The sequence below is a fragment of the Paramormyrops kingsleyae genome, chromosome 3 (assembly GCF_048594095.1).
Source record: "Paramormyrops kingsleyae isolate MSU_618 chromosome 3, PKINGS_0.4, whole genome shotgun sequence".
Taxonomy (NCBI): Eukaryota; Metazoa; Chordata; class Actinopteri; order Osteoglossiformes; family Mormyridae; genus Paramormyrops; species Paramormyrops kingsleyae.
The window spans coordinates 22,706,069-22,724,634 of NC_132799.1; the positions used below are offsets into that span (position 1 = coordinate 22,706,069).

The 18,566-nt window shown below is 47.1% G+C and overlaps 2 protein-coding genes across 5 annotated transcripts in view; both read left to right on the top strand.

Moving 5' to 3' along the window:
* The first annotated feature begins 131 nt into the window (after positions 1–131).
* Positions 132–5,188, top strand: LOC111836013 (caveolin-1-like). The gene is made up of 2 exons (XM_023796901.2): positions 132–869; positions 4,191–5,188. Exons 1-2 carry the CDS (start codon positions 765–767, stop codon positions 4,530–4,532), a joined length of 447 nt encoding a protein of 148 aa, XP_023652669.1. The 5' UTR covers positions 132–764; the 3' UTR covers positions 4,533–5,188.
* A 3,063-nt stretch (positions 5,189–8,251) lies between these two features.
* LOC111836018 (hepatocyte growth factor receptor-like) overlaps positions 8,252–18,566 on the top strand; it is a 29,252-nt gene continuing 18,937 nt past the window's right edge. For 3 of the 4 annotated variants that reach the window (XM_023796907.2, XM_072709877.1, XM_072709878.1), the window contains exons 1-3: positions 8,252–8,697; positions 10,105–11,342; positions 15,844–16,035. In XM_023796907.2, the coding sequence (XP_023652675.2) occupies positions 10,143–11,342; positions 15,844–16,035 (1,392 nt within the window). In that variant the 5' untranslated portion in view covers positions 8,252–8,697; positions 10,105–10,142. The remainder of the gene's footprint in view (positions 8,698–10,104; positions 11,343–15,843; positions 16,036–18,566) is intronic. The other variant, XM_072709876.1, reaches the window with a different exon arrangement.

Below are 18,566 nucleotides of genomic sequence, written 5' to 3' on the forward strand. Positions count from 1 at the left end.
ACAGTGAAACATCTGTGTCAGTAGCACAGTTATAATTCAGAGACACCAGCAGCTACAGAGTATGCTTGAACTGTAAACTGTTTCCTTTGGAAGTAGGCCCGTCTGTCCATCCACCCATCCATCCATCCATCCATCCATCCATCCATCCATCTATCTATCAGAAATGTATTATTGCACGACTTATGAAATGTTTTCCATACCTGAGTTGATGTTGAGTATCAAGTGAGGCAGAGCTTCATGTCAGTTAAATAAACCACTGAAAGATGCAGATTGGCTTTTTACGGCCATGGCAGCGTGCGAGGAGAAGGCTGTGAGCAGAGAGGAAGGAATTGGGGATAAATCTGCAGTAGGGCGCATACTGGCAGGTCTAACACAAGGGCAAAACGCAATGCCAAATTAAGACAGGAATCCTGTCATTCGCAGATCTTACCCAGCTGTTTTTTCCCGTTTGACTGTCGCCTGATTATCCACATTTCCACCTTCATCCAAATAATCCAGAGGGGTTGTAGCCATATCACTCATGGCTTTACATTTAGCGGCAGTAGAGCTCAGTTTGCGGATGATCCCTTGCGCTTCGCGCAGGGGTGTGGCGCCGTCCCCCTCCATGCATTTAATACCATCCCAAAGCCGGACGCGCTCCAGTACCCCAGCAGCTCCGTCTTTACACTTTTATTATTTCATTATTAACATTTTGATTAAAATAGTTTTTCAATTCGCCCTTCATCAAGGATCAGCGGAACATATATAGTGCAAACAACAAAGACATGGATAACGACAGCATGAACGAGAACACGTTGCAGGATGTGCACACGAAGGAGATAGACCTCGTAAATCGGGATCCCAAGCACTTAAATGATCATGTTGTAAAGGTATGTGGACGCATCTCACGTACAAGGCTTTTAAACTTAAAAAAAAAAACTTTTAAAACTTGAAAAAAATGAAACGGAGCTCCTATAGCTTCTAGGTTGTGGTAGTTTTAATTGTAATATCTACAATACAATATTGTAATATTGTATTAATTTACAACACGCTTAGTTTGTATAGGAATAAAGTAAACTTTGGCAGATCCTGTAAACACAGATGACATTTGAAAGCAAGGTGTTCACACTCATCAATTAACCCCATGATCAGCACCTTGAATAAAGAAACCACTATATATTAAAGAAATAACATTTAATGCATCCGAGCAGTTAACGCTACATTTCACGGGGATTTAACCGTAAACCCGCACCAATCGCCAAAGCACGCCTACCGCGCCCCAGTAAAAACAGTCTGTAGGACCCTCGTTGTAGGGACAGCCAGTAAATACTGTCTTCGCTGCGCGGGGTTCGTTACAAAAACAGATGGGAAAAGTAACTGTTTGCTTAACATGATGTCACTGAAGTAGGCGGTGTGGGATATTTTGTAGGATACTGGCGGTAAACATAGAGATGTGGATGTGGAATGAGGGATGACCTGTAATTATAACCCTGCGCCACCGGTCAGGGTGCAGACCATCGTAACGCCGCGTGCAAAGCAGCGACAACATTTCTTTCACCAGAGATAGTAACGTCATAGCGGCTCCCTGGCTTTGCACAGACTGCATGTGAATTAACCTGAGAATTCATGGTATTGAATCTGACAAATTCAGCCAAGGAGAATCATCTGTCGTGCCAGCATACATTTACTGACATGAAACATCATTTTATAAGTATGACTGTTTGACCATTATCATCTTGCAGTGGGGAGGTACAGGCCAATGGTCGCAGTTTTTGTGAAGTTCAGGATATGGAAGCAGCAGGACAGTGCATTCAGAAGCAAAATGGCTGCACCTCATATCACATCATGGGGCAACATTTGATTATTTGATAATTAAGTAATATTTGACTACCCACCAAGTATCACCAGCCCTTCCTGGGGAACTCATTCAGCACTCATAAAAACAACAAAAGACTTCAGTGAATGTCAGCACTGAGCTATAGATCCCATAAACCCTACATCAGGGCTCTCTCTTATTGTAATGACACACTGTAAGAAGGATCCGCATGGAGGACAGACTTTACATCAGTGAATGTCAGCACTGAGCTATAGATCCCATAAACCCTGCATCAGGGCTCTCTCACTGTAATGACGCACTGTAAGAAGGATCCGCATAGAGGGCAGACTTTACATCAGTGAATGTCAGCACTGAGCTATAGATCCCATAAACCCAACATCAGGGCTCTCTCACTGTAATGACGCACTGTAAGAAGGATCCGCATAGAGGGCAGACTTTACATCAGTGAATGTCAGCACTGAGCTATAGATCCCATAAACCCTACATCAGGGTGCTCTCTTACTGTAATGACACACTGTAAGAAGGATCCGCATAGAGGTCAGACTTTACAGTACATCAGTGAATGTCAGCACTGAGCTATAGATCCCATAAACCCTACATCAGGGTGCTCTCTTACTGTAATGATACACTGTAAGAAGGATCCGCATGGAGGACAGACTTTACATCAGTGAATGTCAGCACTGAGCTATAGATCCCATAAACCCTACATCAGGGTGCTCTCTTATTGTAATGACACACTGTAAGAAGGATCCGCATGGAGGTCAGACTTTACATCAGTGAATGTCAGCACTGAGCTATAGATCCCATAAACCCTGCATCAGGGCTCTCTCACTGTAATGACGCACTGCAAGAAGGATCCGCATTGAGGGCAGACTTTACAGCAGTGAATGTCAGCACTGAGCTATAGATCCCATAAACCCTACATCAGGGCTCTCTCACTGTAATGACGCACTGTAAGAAGGATCCGCATTGAGGGCAGACTTTACATCAGTGAATGTCAGCACTGAGCTATAGATCCCATAAACCCTACATCAGGGTGCTCTCTTACTGTAATGACGCACTGTAAGAAGGATCCGCATAGAGGGCAGACTTTACATCAGTGAATGTCAGCACTGAGCTATAGATCCCATAAACCCTACATCAGGGCGCTCTCTTACTGTAATGACGCACTGTAAGAAGGATCCGCATAGAGGGCAGACTTTACATCAGTGAATGTCAGCACTGAGCTATAGATCCCATAAACCCTACATCAGGGCTCTCTCACTGTAATGACGCACTGTAAGAAGGATCCGCATGGAGGTCAGACTTTACAGTACATCAGTGAATGTCAGCACTGAGCTATAGATCCCATAAACCCTACATCAGGGCGCTCTCTTACTGTAATGACACACTGTAAGAAGGATCCGCATGGAGGTCAGACTTTACAGTACATCAGTGAATGTCAGCACTGAGCTATAGATCCCATAAACCCTGCATCAGGGCTCTCTCACTGTAATGACGCACTGTAAGAAGGATCCGCATGGAGGGCAGACTTCACATCAGTGAATGTCAGCACTGAGCTATAGATCCCATAAACCCTACATCAGGGTGCTCTCTCACTGTAATGACACACTGTAAGAAGGATCCTCATAGAGGTCAGACTTTACAGTACATCAGTGAATGTCAGCACTGAGCTATAGATCCCATAAACCCTACATCAGGGCGCTCTCTTATTGTAATGACACACTGTAAGAAGGATCCGCATGGAGGTCAGACTTTACATCAGTGAATGTCAGCACTGAGCTATAGATCCCATAAACCCTACATCAGGGTGCTCTCTTACTGTAATGATACACTGTAAGAAGGATCCGCATGGAGGTCAGACTTTACAGTACATCAGTGAATGTCAGCACTGAGCTATAGATCCCATAAACCCTACATCAGGGCGCTCTCTTACTGTAATGACACACTGTAAGAAGGATCCGCATGGAGGTCAGACTTTACATCAGTGAATGTCAGCACTGAGCTATAGATCCCATAAACCCTACATCAGGGTGCTCTCTTACTGTAATGACACACTGTAAGAAGGATCCGCATGGAGGGCAAACTTTACATCAGTGAATGTCAGCACTGAGTTATAGATCCCATAAACCCTACATCAGGGTGCTCTCTTACTGTAATGACACACTGTAAGAAGGATCCGCATGGAGGGCAAACTTTACATCAGTGAATGTCAGCACTGAGTTATAGATCCCATAAACACAGCATGGTCACACCTTCTAACAGCTGTGTGTGAACAACATGAAGCTGTCATCCATTTGAGCACCTCACAGTTTGCAGTGTCCATCGCTGGATGATGTCCTCATCTCCGTGACATTTTCTCCTCCTCCTTCAGGTGGACTTTGAGGATGTGATTGCCGAGCCCACTGGCACCTACAGCTTCGATGGCGTGTGGAAGGCCAGCTTCACCACCTTCACTGTCACCAAGTACTGGTGCTACCGGCTGCTGACGGCATTGGTGGGCATCCCACTGGCCCTGGTTTGGGGAATCATTTTTGCCATCCTTTCCTTCCTGCACATCTGGGCTGTTGTTCCATGTGTGAAGTGCTACTTGATCGATATCCAATGTGCGAGCCGGGTCTACTCCATCTGCATCCACACCTACTGCGACCCCTTCTTCGAGGCCATTGGCAAGTGCTTCAGTGGCATTCACATGCATCTCACTAAGGAGGTGTGAGGAGGATGCAGGCATGAGGAGCACCACACCTGCCAGAGAGAACACTTGGTATTGCCCACAAGGGCAGACAGCTGGGAGGGAGGCGGGGTCTAGCGGTCACCTGCCCCTCTTTGCCAGCGGAATCATGGATGCTTTCTCTCTGTCTAAATTCATCAACATGGATAAAGAGCAAAATCCATGGCTTCCTTTGATTCGCTTATTCTCTTTGTTGTCACTATGGGACCTAGGGTCTTCTCAGACCATCCAGGGCATTCTGGGATGTCCCAGGGCTGTCCATCTAGCTTCCCACACACACTGTCTTGCATGTGCCCGCTACTACCTCATTGTAGGCATCTTTAGCCATTGCAGAGGGCCCTGTTTGTGCGCTACACTCTACACCACAATGTCAAACTGGAGGCTTCAGACCGACAGAAATCTGGCAGCCAAAATGGCTCTCTCATCCGCTGTTGTTCATGCGAAGCTCATATCCCTGGTCTGGCTTGACCCATGTGTCCATTCCACTCCATGAATGTTACAGTACATTTGATACTGACTGCTTAGCGTTGGCCCCGGATTGCTTTGCATCAGAGCATTTTAGCGGAGTGGAGCGGTGAGAATTTCTGCTCCTCGCTCACGAGACTGTTGGCTCCGCCCGCTCCTCTGCTCTAATTCGCACTAAGCCGAATTTTTTGAGATAGGAATTTTGGGTTTTCATGAGCTGTATGCCAAAATCATCAATATTAAAACAATAAAAGGCTTGCACTACTTCAGTTGTGTGTAATGAATCTAACATATATGAAAGTCTAATGTTTATCAGTCAATTACAGAAAATAATGAACTTTATCACAATATGCTAATTTTTTGAGAAGGACCTGTATATGGCAGGGCAAAAAATTATTATGATCATAAAATAAAGGTGTCTTTAAACATCCCTACAGTACTGAACTTTAGGATTTCACATTCTCCATGCCTGTCAAGTTTGTCTCTGCATCACTGCTCTCTAAGCAGAGACTTCTGTGGAGAAGGTCATTGGCTGCCAGTCCCCTCTGCTTGAAGACCTGTGAGCATCTAGGATGAGAAAGAGAGCCGGGAAATGCTGCCTGGCCCCTCACACCCTGGTCACTACCTCTGGCATGGTCTCCCTATAAGAGCACCGAATACCAGCACAGCTCGGCACCAGAACCGCTTCTTCCCCAGGCCACTGCCTCCGAAACTAGGCACCATGAGAAGCTCACTGGCCCCTGTCACTCCTTTCCGTACTTAGTTACCCACTGTACTCTATACTCCCATAGATGCCAAGCCTTTTTGCACAATCCCAAACTGTGTCATTTTGTTAATTATCAGCACATTTTCTTATTCTGTATCTCTCTTTTTACCTTTATAATATTTATTGTTTTGTGTATTTTTTTTGTCTTGAGTATGAAATTGCGTACTTCTGCCACCACCAAAACAAATTCCTTGTACTTTTCGTCCATGGCACATAAAATGATTCTGATTCTGATTCCTGTATATGCTGGATGTAGCTGATGCTGCCATCTTCTGGTGAGCTTTCAGAAATGCAACATAAACAATGTTTAAAGCAAGCGCCAACCAGGCAGGGTTTAGGTATAGAAACTAGTGACTGCCAAACGAAGCTTCATAAAACATTTGCTGTCTATTCTGAGCCCACTGCTCTCTGTTCAAAAAGGGCTCAAAGAATGCCCCGAAGCAAGCCTAGTGCACCAATTAGTGGACTCAAAAATACAGCAAATAGTTCATGAAGCTTCATTTGGTATCACTAATAGAAACCATGTGGAATTAGACAGCTTTATATAATACAGCTGCATAATGAGAAGACTTCATACAAGAAACCCTCAAAGTATGATTCGGATAAATCATCAGAATATTGTTTATAAAGTGTTAAGCACCTGGTAGTTCTGACATCAGATTCAGAGACTGAGTGGCCTAGAATTTTGTATGATTACCCACAAGCCCTTGCTGCCATACCCCCTCACAGGTCACAGTTAGAGACTCATCACACCCCATCGGTAAACAGGCCTACAGCTCACAGTTAGAGACTCATCACGCCAGATCAGTATACAAGCCTACAGCTCACAGAGACTCATCACACCTCATCGGTAAACAGGCCTACAGCTCACAGTTAGAGACTCATCACGCCAGATCAGTATACAAGCCTACAGCTCACAGTTAAAGACTCATCACGCCCCATCGGTAAACAGGCCTACAGCTCACAGTTAGAGACTCATCACGCCAGATCAGTATACAAGCCTACAGCTCACAGTTAGAGACTCATCACGCCCCTTCAGTAAACAGGCCTACAGCTCACAGTTAAGGACTCGTCATGCTCATGTAGTCCGTCAGATAATTTTGTATTAGTGTTCTAAGCAATACTGACAGCACTGTTTCAAGTGATATTGCTTGTGGTTTTGTGGGATTACACACTCTTTGAAAACTTAAATTGCTTTATAAATCTTACTCTGCAATTTAAAGTACAATATGTCTATGCCCTTCATAGGACAAAACATCCGTGTCATTTGATCAAATCTAACGCAGAGAAATTGGATTTTTATAATATGTTGAACATTCTGCAGGGTAGCGGGTATGTGATAAGATTCACACCGCAGGGTAGTCTGGGTGCGCTGATTCCAGCTGACCTGCAATAATGTCGGTATTAACATTATCATACCTATATGTCCAGAGTTTACGTTTTTATTTCTATTCCTTATAAGATACCTATAAATTATTAAATAAATGGGAATATTAATCCCAAGCAACAAAACGGATAGATTGACACTGGAGAGCCGCACTCTACTTCACGCACATCACCTTGCTCTGTCCAGCAGGTGGCAGCAAAACCGCGTTTACAAATACTGCATATTGCCAATACACCACTGAGGGTTATTGTTTCGCCGGGCAGCGTTTTCCCTGACATTCGTCATGTACCGGTTCTTTCATGCTTGCGCGGCTTTCCTCCATCCATTGAGGTGAACTGGCGTCTGCTCCTGTCCAGCTCCCGGTGCTTCCTGATATATGATGTGTGTAAATGCAGTTGTGGCAATTGGGTGGAAGTCGTTCACAGTCGCAGCAAGTTGCTTATCAGACACCATTATTCAAAGTGTGTTTTGAAACTCCCGTTATATCTGAAGTATTCCCAGATCCCCTGGATCTGCCTAGGGTGGATGGTAGAATCATCCACATCGCGTCATCATCAGAACATACGGAACTGAACCAAAATATACGAGGGACAGGCTGTAGAATGGGTTTCAGCCAACAGAAGTATGCTACATGCTACACAGAGCTCAATAAAAGCACCGTAATTGCTCTCCTTGTGGATGTATTTATATACTGTTTAGTACAAACAACAAGAGAAGTTACATCAGTTGCAACGTTATATTACTGGTATATTCCAGCTGCAGTTTGCCTTGATTTTGAGGTTTTTTAACGGAGTTGAGATCATTTCCACAACAGAGGCAAACTTTTACGCACAGACATAACAGCTACAGCATTGCAGCCACGGCAAATTGCCGAAATTCATTTCACGCCCAATAGCAACCATGACATTATCATTGTAGCCTACTGGGAAAATTAATATGAAATTCCTGTCAGATAATCACCGTGCTATGTCTTCAGTAATTATATCGACACCTGCGATATGTAAAGAAGTATTTCACCGCACCATTTACCGTCGCAAAATAAAATGGCCCGTTGCGTTTTTGCACCGTACTTCCAGTGCCGGTCATATAGCCTATTTAGCGGTGGGATAATTAACCACAGAGATCGCGGTTTTACATAATGATTCCAAGTGTGGACTCGATACTTCCTCACATACTATGGCAGTGCATGTGACATTAACAGGATGGTGCCACTTGATGCTTTGCCCGTTTCCCCGTCTTTGTTGTTGTTGGGCTTTTAACGGGCTTCTGAGGTGACTCACACAACGCCAAATCCGGTCCTTCTCACCTGCGGCTGCGGCCGCCAGAGGCGGGAGGAGCCGCGGCTCGTTGCGAGCGGAGGAGGCGGTGGTCTGTGGTAGGAAACGAGTCCCAGTGGTGCTCCTGGTCCCACTTCGGGCGGAGAGGCTCTGATTTGCGGGTTTGGACCCCTTGCTGGACATTTCTCGAGGTTTATTTGGACCGTCAGATGAAACGGCAGCAATGATGATCTGATTCAAGGCTACACATCCCTGGTAAGCGCATTTATATCTCAACACCATTGCAAACTGATCAATGTAATTGTGTTCTAAATAGTTTTTTATTGCAAAAAACGGGACTTGCGTTTATACCTCTCATATTGAGGAGAAGTGATTTTATAAAATAAACGCATTGAGTGTTTCGGCTCCTTTTATAAAAGCGGAGGGGGACTTTCAGCTCCTCCAATTTGCTTTTCAAAATGATTGTGATTGTGAAAATGACCGTGTGCCATGTAATATTGTCAGTTTTGCTAGTTTTTAACTGCAGTCTATTTCAAGAAGTCGAAGCGGCTTGTTGTAAAATCAGGTACATTTCTTATGTTATGAACACACTTCACGGGCAGTACGTATAGAGGTAAAACAGCATTTACCTGAACACTTAATGGGCAGTACGTATAGAGGTAAACGTACTGCCCATTAAGTGTTCAGGTAAATGCTGTTTTACCTCTATACGTACTGCCCGTGAAGTGTGTTCATAACATAAGAAATGTACCTGAGGTAAAACAGCATTTACCTGAACACTTCACAGGCAGTGCGTAAAGAGGTAAAACAGTACTTGTCCCTCCCCAGATAGCATCATGTTATTGTTTCAACGTTGAATTATAGTTAAATGCGTTGAATTATGGTCAGTGTTAAATTATCAATGTTGAAGCTGAATTGATTTTTGGTCAGATTTTCAATATTGAAAAACTAATGGTGGCAAAACCTTGATTCAACGTCCATATAAAGTGAAAGATTGAAGATCAATGTTGTTTCAACCTTTTTGTCTGATATGGAATCAATGTCATTTCAACACATGTGTGCTGTCTGGGTCTATTACATTATTCCCTTGCTGTACTTTGTGTGTGTCCTTCACAATGAAAGCTCTGGTTTTTGTCCGTAACTCTAACCCTAACCCTTCTCAATAAGACTGCAGAAAGTAAACGGAGTGTAAATACGACCCCACCCCCCCCCCCCCCCCCCCCCCCCCCCCCAGTCCGGCCCGTCTTTCTGTTCATTGCTCTATCTGATTAAATTCCCCAGCTGATCAGTGGGACCGCAGGCTGGGCAGACTTCAGCTCTGCTCAGCGACTCCTAACCACTGGTCCACTGAGTCAGTAGGAGTCAGCGCTGACTCCCCTCGGTATTCCGAGGCTCTCGGCCCATAAAGATCCAGCAGACTAACAAAGGACCATCCAGGCTTCTGTCAGCATGTCCTCGATGTGGAGAGTGGGGGGCGGAGTTTGCACTCTTGGCTGAATAGAGCCGTTTCTGTGTCTTGTCTGTTTTTCTGATTCAAATTTTCAGTGCTGTTCTCAGTAATACTATGTACACAAGAGTCTGACTTTCCAGTATTAATATGCTAAAAGGTACCATTCATATTTTGATTTCCTTTCCCCTTTTTATATATACATATATTACTAGCTTTAAAGTGCAGTTTCCTGCTGGCTCTCAGGAACATCATGCGGATCTCCACCATGCTGCTGGCTGGCGTTCTCCTCCTCCTGGGCTCTCTGTGGCGGGGGGGCGGCACTGCCAGGCCATGTGAGGACCCCCCAGCTGGCTCCCGCCTCAATCTCTCGGTCCAGTATGAGCTCCCCACCTTTGTGAGCAAGACGGCAATCCAGAGCGTTCTCACACATGACAGGCGTATATATGTGGGTGCAGTGAACAGCATCTACTCGCTTAGTGAGGACCTGCGGGTGCTCTGGGAGTACAAAAGTGGCCCGGTGCTGGATAACCTTGGCTGCCCGCCCTGCCAGGCATGCTCAGAGCACGGCAACACATCCTCCGGCCTCCTGAGAAACAACACCAACATGGTCCTTCTGGTGGAGACCTTCTACGACGAGGAGCTCTTCAGCTGTGGTACGGCGCTGGGCGGCGTCTGCCAGCGCCACATGCTGGATGGTAGCCAGCAGCACGCTGGGCCTGTCTGCATGTTCTCACCCAAGTCCAGCAGGGGGCAGTATGGCTGCCCGGACTGCATCGCAGGTCCAGAGGGCACCCAGGTGCTGAGCGTCGAGAGTGGGGGTGTGGTCCGCTTCTTTGTGGCAAATTCAGCCCTGATGCTGGCGTCACCACGGGCTCCTCCTCTGCACACCATCTCCGTGCGGGAGATGAAGGAGACGCAGGATGGATTCCACTTCCTCTCGGGACGCTCCTACTTGGACGTGCTGCCGCCGCTGGTGTTGGAGTTCCCAGTGCACTATGTGCACGCCTTCCGAAGCGGCCCACATGCCTTCTTCCTCACTGTGCAGCGGGAAGACCGCGTCTCCCGTGCCTTCCACACACGCATCGCCCGCACCTGCGCCGGTGAGTCGGAGCTGCGGCGTTACGCCGAGCTGCCCTTTGAGTGCATGCTGACCCGCAAGCGGCGCCGCCGCCAGGCCCGTGTCGAGGTCTTCAACATCCTGCAGGCCGCCCACGTGGCACAGCCTGGCCAGCTCCTGAGGGAGGAAATGGGCCTACCAGAAGGGGAGGAGGTGCTGTTTGCCGCCTTCTCCCGCAGCCGGCCTAACTCCCCGGAGCCGACGGCCAGCTCGGCGGTCTGTGTCATCCCCCTGCGGGACATCAACGTCTTCTTCAGGGACTACATGCAGAGGTGTCACACCCGGCAGCTGTATCACTTCAGGGGCTCCGACGAGAAGCTCTGCTACAACTCGGTAAGAGCCTAAGCCCCACCCCTCATCGCCGCCATGAACCCTCATTCTGCAGCTCTTCCTCATCCGTCAGTGTCAGACACTGAGTCTACAAATCCGCGAGAAATAGTGCCATGAATTTCCCCATCTGTGTCTCAGATGATTTAGCTCTGCTGAGCTGATGGTCGCACTTGGAGGAACAGCGTGTTAGGGGTAGGAATGGAGGGATGAGGCGCCACCTGATCTGGGATCAGCCCTGTGATTTGGGAGTAAATGCAGTATAGTGGTATACTAAGATTTCCAGGCAAAAGTTTGGTGTGATTATGGCTGAGAAACATCCCCTTTGATGGTCTGGGGTGACGGAGCCTGTTCTGTGATCAGGAAGCTCCTTCTCCATGCTCTCCTTCTCTCTTCATCCATCAGAGACTAAAGCATCTTTCTGCAAGCTGCTCTTAAAATGGTAAAGATGATGATGTGGACAGATGTAGATATATGTAGATAGAAAGAAAGCAAACAAGCAAGTGAGCAAGCAAGCCAGATGAAAACAGAGGAGAGGATCCAAAAACTCGGGAGAAAAAAAAATCTTTCTGCCTTCCACTTTTTAAATTATTGTGTACAAATGATGTTGGAGTGTATTATACCCATGTAAAGTGCCTTGGGAAAACCTATATTGTGAAAGGCGCTATATAAAACATGAATTGAATGTCGGAAAGTATTGCACAGAATTTTGTAGTAACGGCTCATCAATGTGCAGCGCTGCACTGTGGGGATTTGATTCTCTCCTAGTGCAAGTGGTGAAACCCTCCTTGCATGGCAGTTACACAAAGCCAGTCTCAGTGTAAGGGCTCACTGTCAGGAGAGTTGTTTTTTAGGCAATGGCACAGTCTTCATTTGGTGCGGTTTCCACGTTGAGAGGCGACTGTCGAGAGCTGCTGTGGAGTCACGCACAAAGACCAAAGCGCCCCATTTCTTGTTACATATGGCTGCAGTTCATTAGTACAAAACTGGAGGTGCTCCACACACTAACCGAAGATGGATGGATGGTCCCTGTGACAGGCGGCGGATTCAAACGCCATCGATCAGCCGGCATGTGCCTTCTAAGCCACATCCGTTAATTAAACAGACAGAGATGCTGGCCTGATCTTGCTCGTAATTGCGGGACACAGTGGGCCGTCTATAAGGAAGTTGACAATACAGAATTAGACATCTGCGGTCACTGTCAGAATTATCATTGTGTTACGATTGATTCGAGAAAAGCGGCTAGCAGCAAATTGGTCTGAAATCGAATCTGCAACATGAGGAATCACGGTGCGTAATGCAATTCTGATGTGGGGACTGCTGGCTGATAGTCGTTTAATTACACACGCATCATTTCCAAATTAGAATATTCCCAGTGGGGCTATAAAAAACAAACAGTTTACTGATTGCAGATCAGGCCTGCGATCAGGCCCACGAGCGCAAGTGTCCTGCTGTGAAGAGGTCAGGGTGCGAGTTCTGTGCCTGTCTGAAACGTGACCTTTTGGACCTTGGCTGGCCAATCACCGCTTGTCAGATGGTCGTGTTCCAGCCGTGTTTTTCTCGACCATCTGAGCCTCTGCCACTTGTCATTAGTGTCATCTTTAGTGCCGCCTTCAGTGCCATCATCAGTGTGATCACTAGTGCTGCCTTCAGTGCCGTCATCAGTGTGATCACTAGTGCTGCCTTCAGTGCCGTCATCAGTGTGATCACTAGTGCCGTCATCAGTGTGATCACTAGTGCCACCTTCAGTGCCGTCATCAGTGTGATCACTAGTGCCGTCATCAGTGTGATCACTAGTGCCACCTTCAGTGCCGTCATCAGTGTGATCATTAGTGCCACCTTCAGTGCCGTCATCAGTGTGATCATTAGTGCCGCCTTCAGTGCCGTCATTAACGTGGTCATTAGTGCCACATTCAGTGCCACCTTCAGCGTGATCTTTAGCGCCGTCATTAGCGCATTGGAATGCATGGTAATTAGCCCAATCTTCAGCACAGTTGTTAGAGCCGCCTTCAATGCGGTTTTTAGCACGGTTGTTATTGCATACATTAGCACTGCATTCAGCATAGTTTTCAGCATGGTCTTCAGAGCCACCTTCAGCATAGTCTTCACCACAGTCTTCAGCATGGTCTTCAATCCCCCTCTTCAGCGAGGTTGTTAGCATCACCTTCCGCTTGGTCTTTAGCACCTCCTTCAGCATGGTCTTCAGTGCGGTCTTCAGTGCCATCTTCAGCACCAATGCGTTCTTCAACACCGTCTTCAGCACCGATTTCAGCGTGGTCCTGAGTGCTGTCTTCAGTGTGGTCTTCAGCACGGTCTTAAGCATGGTCTTCAATACATACCTTCTGCTGTTCATGTTGGGACTGGTGTGGGTGACTCAGGGTGGGGGTGGTGCTGGTTGTGCATACTGCTATTTCTCCAGCCCTCAGGCATGCTGAAACATGGCAGGTAAACATGCGGTCATGCCCGACATCCCAAATGACACAATGTGGTTGGAAGGGTGGGGGCCAGGCCACTCACTGCGATCCAGGTGTGGGATCAGCCCTTTCCTGCCTGCATGAAGTGTTTGGTGGAGCCAGGCTGGAGAAAGCTGGTCATCAAGATGGCATATCACTGCCTATTGTGGTCATGAGTGGAAAAAGTACCTTGTCCCTGTTTTATTTGCACACATTACATCATTAGAAAGTTCTTTTTCAGCCCCTGTTCATCTCTCAGCACCAGGTAATCGCTAACCAAAAAGCCTCCTTGTTCTTGTTCGCTCAGCTGTTCTCTAGAGCTGATGTTGACGATGACGCATGCAAGCTGTCATCATTGCACTGAGGGCAAATTGGCACCCATTTCTGGGTGATAAGGCTCCGTCTTTCTGCAGTTCTCCTCCAGTAAGACAGGCTGAGGCAGAAACAGCCTCCCCAAGCAGGCTAGATGTACGTCTTTGGTGTTTTAACACTTTGCTGGTTCTTTGTTCTCACTGCAGAGATGGTTGCCAGTAGTCTAAAGCAAAAGGTTATATATCAAATTCTGGTTGTGTTGTGGTTGGCATGATGATTTACTGTTTTTTTTTTTTTTTTTTTTTTTTGGTGGAAATTATGCATCTTGCAGCTGTTTCTTGAGTAGCAAGTTGTGGAGTCTGGAGTCTATCCTAGACATTGTAGGGCACAAGGCAGGGAAACACCCCAGACAGTAACATGCAAAACTGATCCTGGGATATAAATGATAAGATTGGTTCATACAATGGGCACTGCATGCACGGCTGCATCACAGATGTTGGACATGGAGATGAAAGATGTCACATTGTGTTTTTATTTAATCTGCACCCGCAAGCTCAGCGAGCACTAAAGATTCAGTGCTAATGACTGCTGAAAGTGGCTCAGAGGTTAGCTGCTTATCAGCATTGGCTATATTAGGGAAAATATATTCATATTGGTCAAAATTTTCACATTTTACTTTTTTAATATAACATTCATACCACACTTCATGAACATGACTTAAGAGCTTATTTGCTCTACAGCGCCACCCCAGGCCTGACGTCAAAGTACATGGCTGCCGGGCACATTGGCACATGAAGTGAGATCATTCATGGATGGGCTGGCATTACAGTGCCGCCCCCAGGTGGAAATCCACATTGTTTACAGTTTACACGGTTCTCTTGTTCCATTTGTAACTGCCTGCCTCATTCTTGTCTGTGAAAACACAGGTTACATGACCCCGTTATTGCGCCATAGTCATTCAGGTTACTGAAGCGAGCAGAACTGCTGTTGAGCTTGTCACTCAAAATGCCCCTGGCACCTTCACGTGCCTCTTCACGTTAAAATGAGTGATGCAATTTCTCAGACGCAATGGAATACGCTTCTGGAAGCTTCCCCCTAATCGTGTTTGTGCTCAAGTCCTGAGCATTTGAATGGGCCTATTTGTTTAGACTTTGGATTCCCTCCTGAATGGCCACAGTGGTTTGGTCCTGGCAGGTTGCCATTCTCCTTTGATGGGAGAGATTTACCTCCATCGCCTGGATGACTCTTGGTGTAATGCTTTAATGGCAGAGGCAAGTCACCATACAGTGTGTGTGTGTGTGTGTGTGTATGGTTTATGGTGTGTGTGTGTGTGTGTGTGTGTGTGTGGTTTATGGTGTGTGTGTGTGTGTGTGGTTTATGGTGTGTGTGTGTGTGTGTGGTTTATGGTGTGTGTGTGTGTGTGTGTGTGTGTGTTTATGGTGTGTGTGTGTGTATGGTGTGTGTGTGTATATGATTTATGTGTGTGCGTGCATATGTGTTTGTGGGTGTGTGTGTCTTACAGAGCTCCATGTACAACATGTCCAGCTGTAGGCAGCACTGCAAAATCAGCACAGAGTAGTTTGGGTGTTCAATGTGCCTGGTAACCCAGCTTCCTGCCGGCATGTCTTACAGAGCTCCGTGTACGACATGTCCAGCTGTGGGCAGCACTGGAAGTTCAGCACAGAGTGGTTTGGTTGTTCAGTGCACTCGGTAACCCAGCTTCCTGCCGTTGTATCTTACAGAGCTCCGCGTACGACATGTCCAGCTGTGGGCAGCACGGTGATGACTACCAGCTGGAACTCACTAGCACCATCACGCGGCTTGACTACTTCAGTGGCCAGTTCAGCAATGTCCTGCTCACCTCCATCGCAGTGTTCCCCATGGGGGGGCAGACCGTGGCCAGCCTGGGCACCTCCACGGGCCGGGTTATCCAGGTAGAGTAATCTCCTGTGTTTAATCACCATGCAGGACACACATGGGGTATGGATTCTGAGTTTATATTATGGTGACAGAAATTTGAGGGCAGCTCATTGTCTGTCCCAGTGGCACACAGCTGGAGTCCAACCCTCTGCACTTAGCAGGCGGGAGGTTCGCTTGTCTAGGGTGGTCCAGGGTATGTGGCCTTTAGTAAGAAGAGTCGAGTAGGAGGATAGTCTGGGGGTGAGAACTCCTGGCCTTTCCAGCAGGAAGTTGCAGGGTTCCCATGCAGGTTAGGATTTCCTGTCTACACAAATTCCTTGGGTGTTGTCCAAAGGGTAGCAAACAGCATCTCGGGCAGTTTAGCAGAGCATGTAAAGCTGTTTACACTGAAACTCACCATAACCTCTTCACTTTCCAAGTGGATCAGGTTATAAATTATTAACAAGCAACGCATGACATTATTCCTCTGTAATGTTCACCATAAATTCCCTAAATCCTGCTCAGAGCTGGTTGACCAAGGTAGAGAAACAGCTGAACGGCACAGGATTTAAGGCCAAATAGTACGAGTGTGGTCCACAGAGTCCCACTGCTATCCCACCGCATGTCTCGGCCAGTTGTCGGCAGTCATCTTGCCGCTGTCATGGCCCGGCCCCAGGAAGCAAGGTCACCCGCACAGCTGGCAGGGGCCACAGGCCCCCCACAGTTCAGCCAGTCCAATTCCTCCAGGGTGAGAATCCGTGGGCTGGGCACTGCCCGTGCTGACGCAGCTGTTGGCCGGGCCATGCCACCACAAGCCCCTGCAGGCTGGTACCCGTCTGCTGATGCCCTGCCGGCCTGGCCCTGCTCACACCGACACTGTCCTTGCCGACACCCCATAGCCTCGGGCCCCAGCCATGTAGCCACCCTGCGGGCCAGGCCCTGCAAACCAGGCCCCACCCACACTTACCGATGATTATTTAGTTTCCATTATCAGGGCGATTGTGAAGCTGTGGTCCAACCACACTCAAAGGGGGAGCCCATACTCTAGGGGCCGGCAGTGGAAGCCCTAACCCTAACCAGACCCAAAAGGGGAGCCCGTCCTCCAGGGGGCAGCAGAGGAAGCCCTAACCCTAACCAGACCCAAAGGTGGAGCCCGTCCTCCAGGGGGCAGCAGAGGAAACTCTAACCCTAACCAGACCCAAAGGGGGAGCCAGTCCTCCAGGGGGCAGCAGAGGAAACTAAGTCTAACCCTAACCAGACCCAAAGGGGGAGCCAGTCCTCCAGGGGGCAGCAGACAATGAGCAAGATGGCAAAATCCTGATTTACACTGTCCAAATTTTATATTTTGAGTGTAAATGATCTGTGTTGCTGTCAACCACAACATACTTAATTTATTCTGTGCCATGACTCATGACTCATCCACAGAAATCCTCAACTTCAGTGCATATGTCTCAACGGTATGCTTTTCCTTTGATTTGGCTAGAATGTTCCACGACGTCTTTTTGGTTTTTCACCATTAAGGTAGTGCCTTAAGGTAGAGCCAGAGTTAAGTGAAGCATTTCTGAATGTGTTACATAGTGCGTTTCCCATGTCCTGCTTGACTAGACATACACTGCTCAGCCAAAAAAAAGTCACCATTTGAATTTAAATCAGCAAATACTTAAAAGTCAATGACTGGATCATTATTACAGCTCAGCAACGTTGTACAGCAATAAAGTGACGTTAGCTAAGTACCTGAAACTACTGAATGGCCAGGTTACACCTTCATGCATCATCCAAGGATTTTTCTTCCCTGATAGCATGGACATATTCCAGGGTGATGATGCCTAGGTTCATCTTGTTTAAACTGTGAAAGTATGGTTCAGGAGCATGAGGAGTCATTTTCACACGTGATTTGGCCACCAGAGTCTTGATCTTAACCCCATTGAACATCTTTGGGATGTGCTGAAGAAGACTTTATGGAGTGGTTCAACTCACCTATCATCAATACAAGATCTTGGTGAGAAATTAATGCAAATCCGGATTAAAAAAAATGTTGAAATGTTGCATAAGCTTGTGGAAACGGTGCCATGATGATTGTGTCATAAACCTAAAGGCAGCCCAACTGAAAATTCAAATGTCAAAATTATTATTTTTTTCGCCAGACAGCGTAGTTACACAGGTAGATCTCGGTAATAGTGCCAGATGCTTCACTATCTCAGATTTCACTGCATAATCCGCATTTATTAGAGTGTTATAGACTGGGTGTAATTTTACAGCAGATATGAGAATCCTTGGGTTTCGATTTTGGAAGAAAGAGCAAATGTAATTTAAGTGAATGTTTGTCAGACTTCACTAGGGCATGGCTGAATGTAGCCCAGCTGTAGTGTCTGACCGTTTCAAAGTTTGTGGTTCCCCCCCCAGGCAGGGGACCTCACACTCTCACACCCAATATGATACAGGGCTGTGTCTCACCCTCTCACCCTGGGTATGGTGTGGGGCTGTGTCTCAACTTCTCACCCCCAGTACTGTGTGGGGCTGTGTCTCACCCTCTCACCCCTTGTGTGGAGTGGGGCTGCGTCTCACT

Coding starts and splice junctions, on each gene's coding strand:
- LOC111836013 (XM_023796901.2), top strand. CDS start 765: ATGGATAACGACAGCATGAACGAGAACACGTTGCAGGATGTGCACACG. Junction 870..4,190: donor TAAATGATCATGTTGTAAAG/GTATGTGGACGC, acceptor CTCCTCCTTCAG/GTGGACTTTGAGGATGTGAT.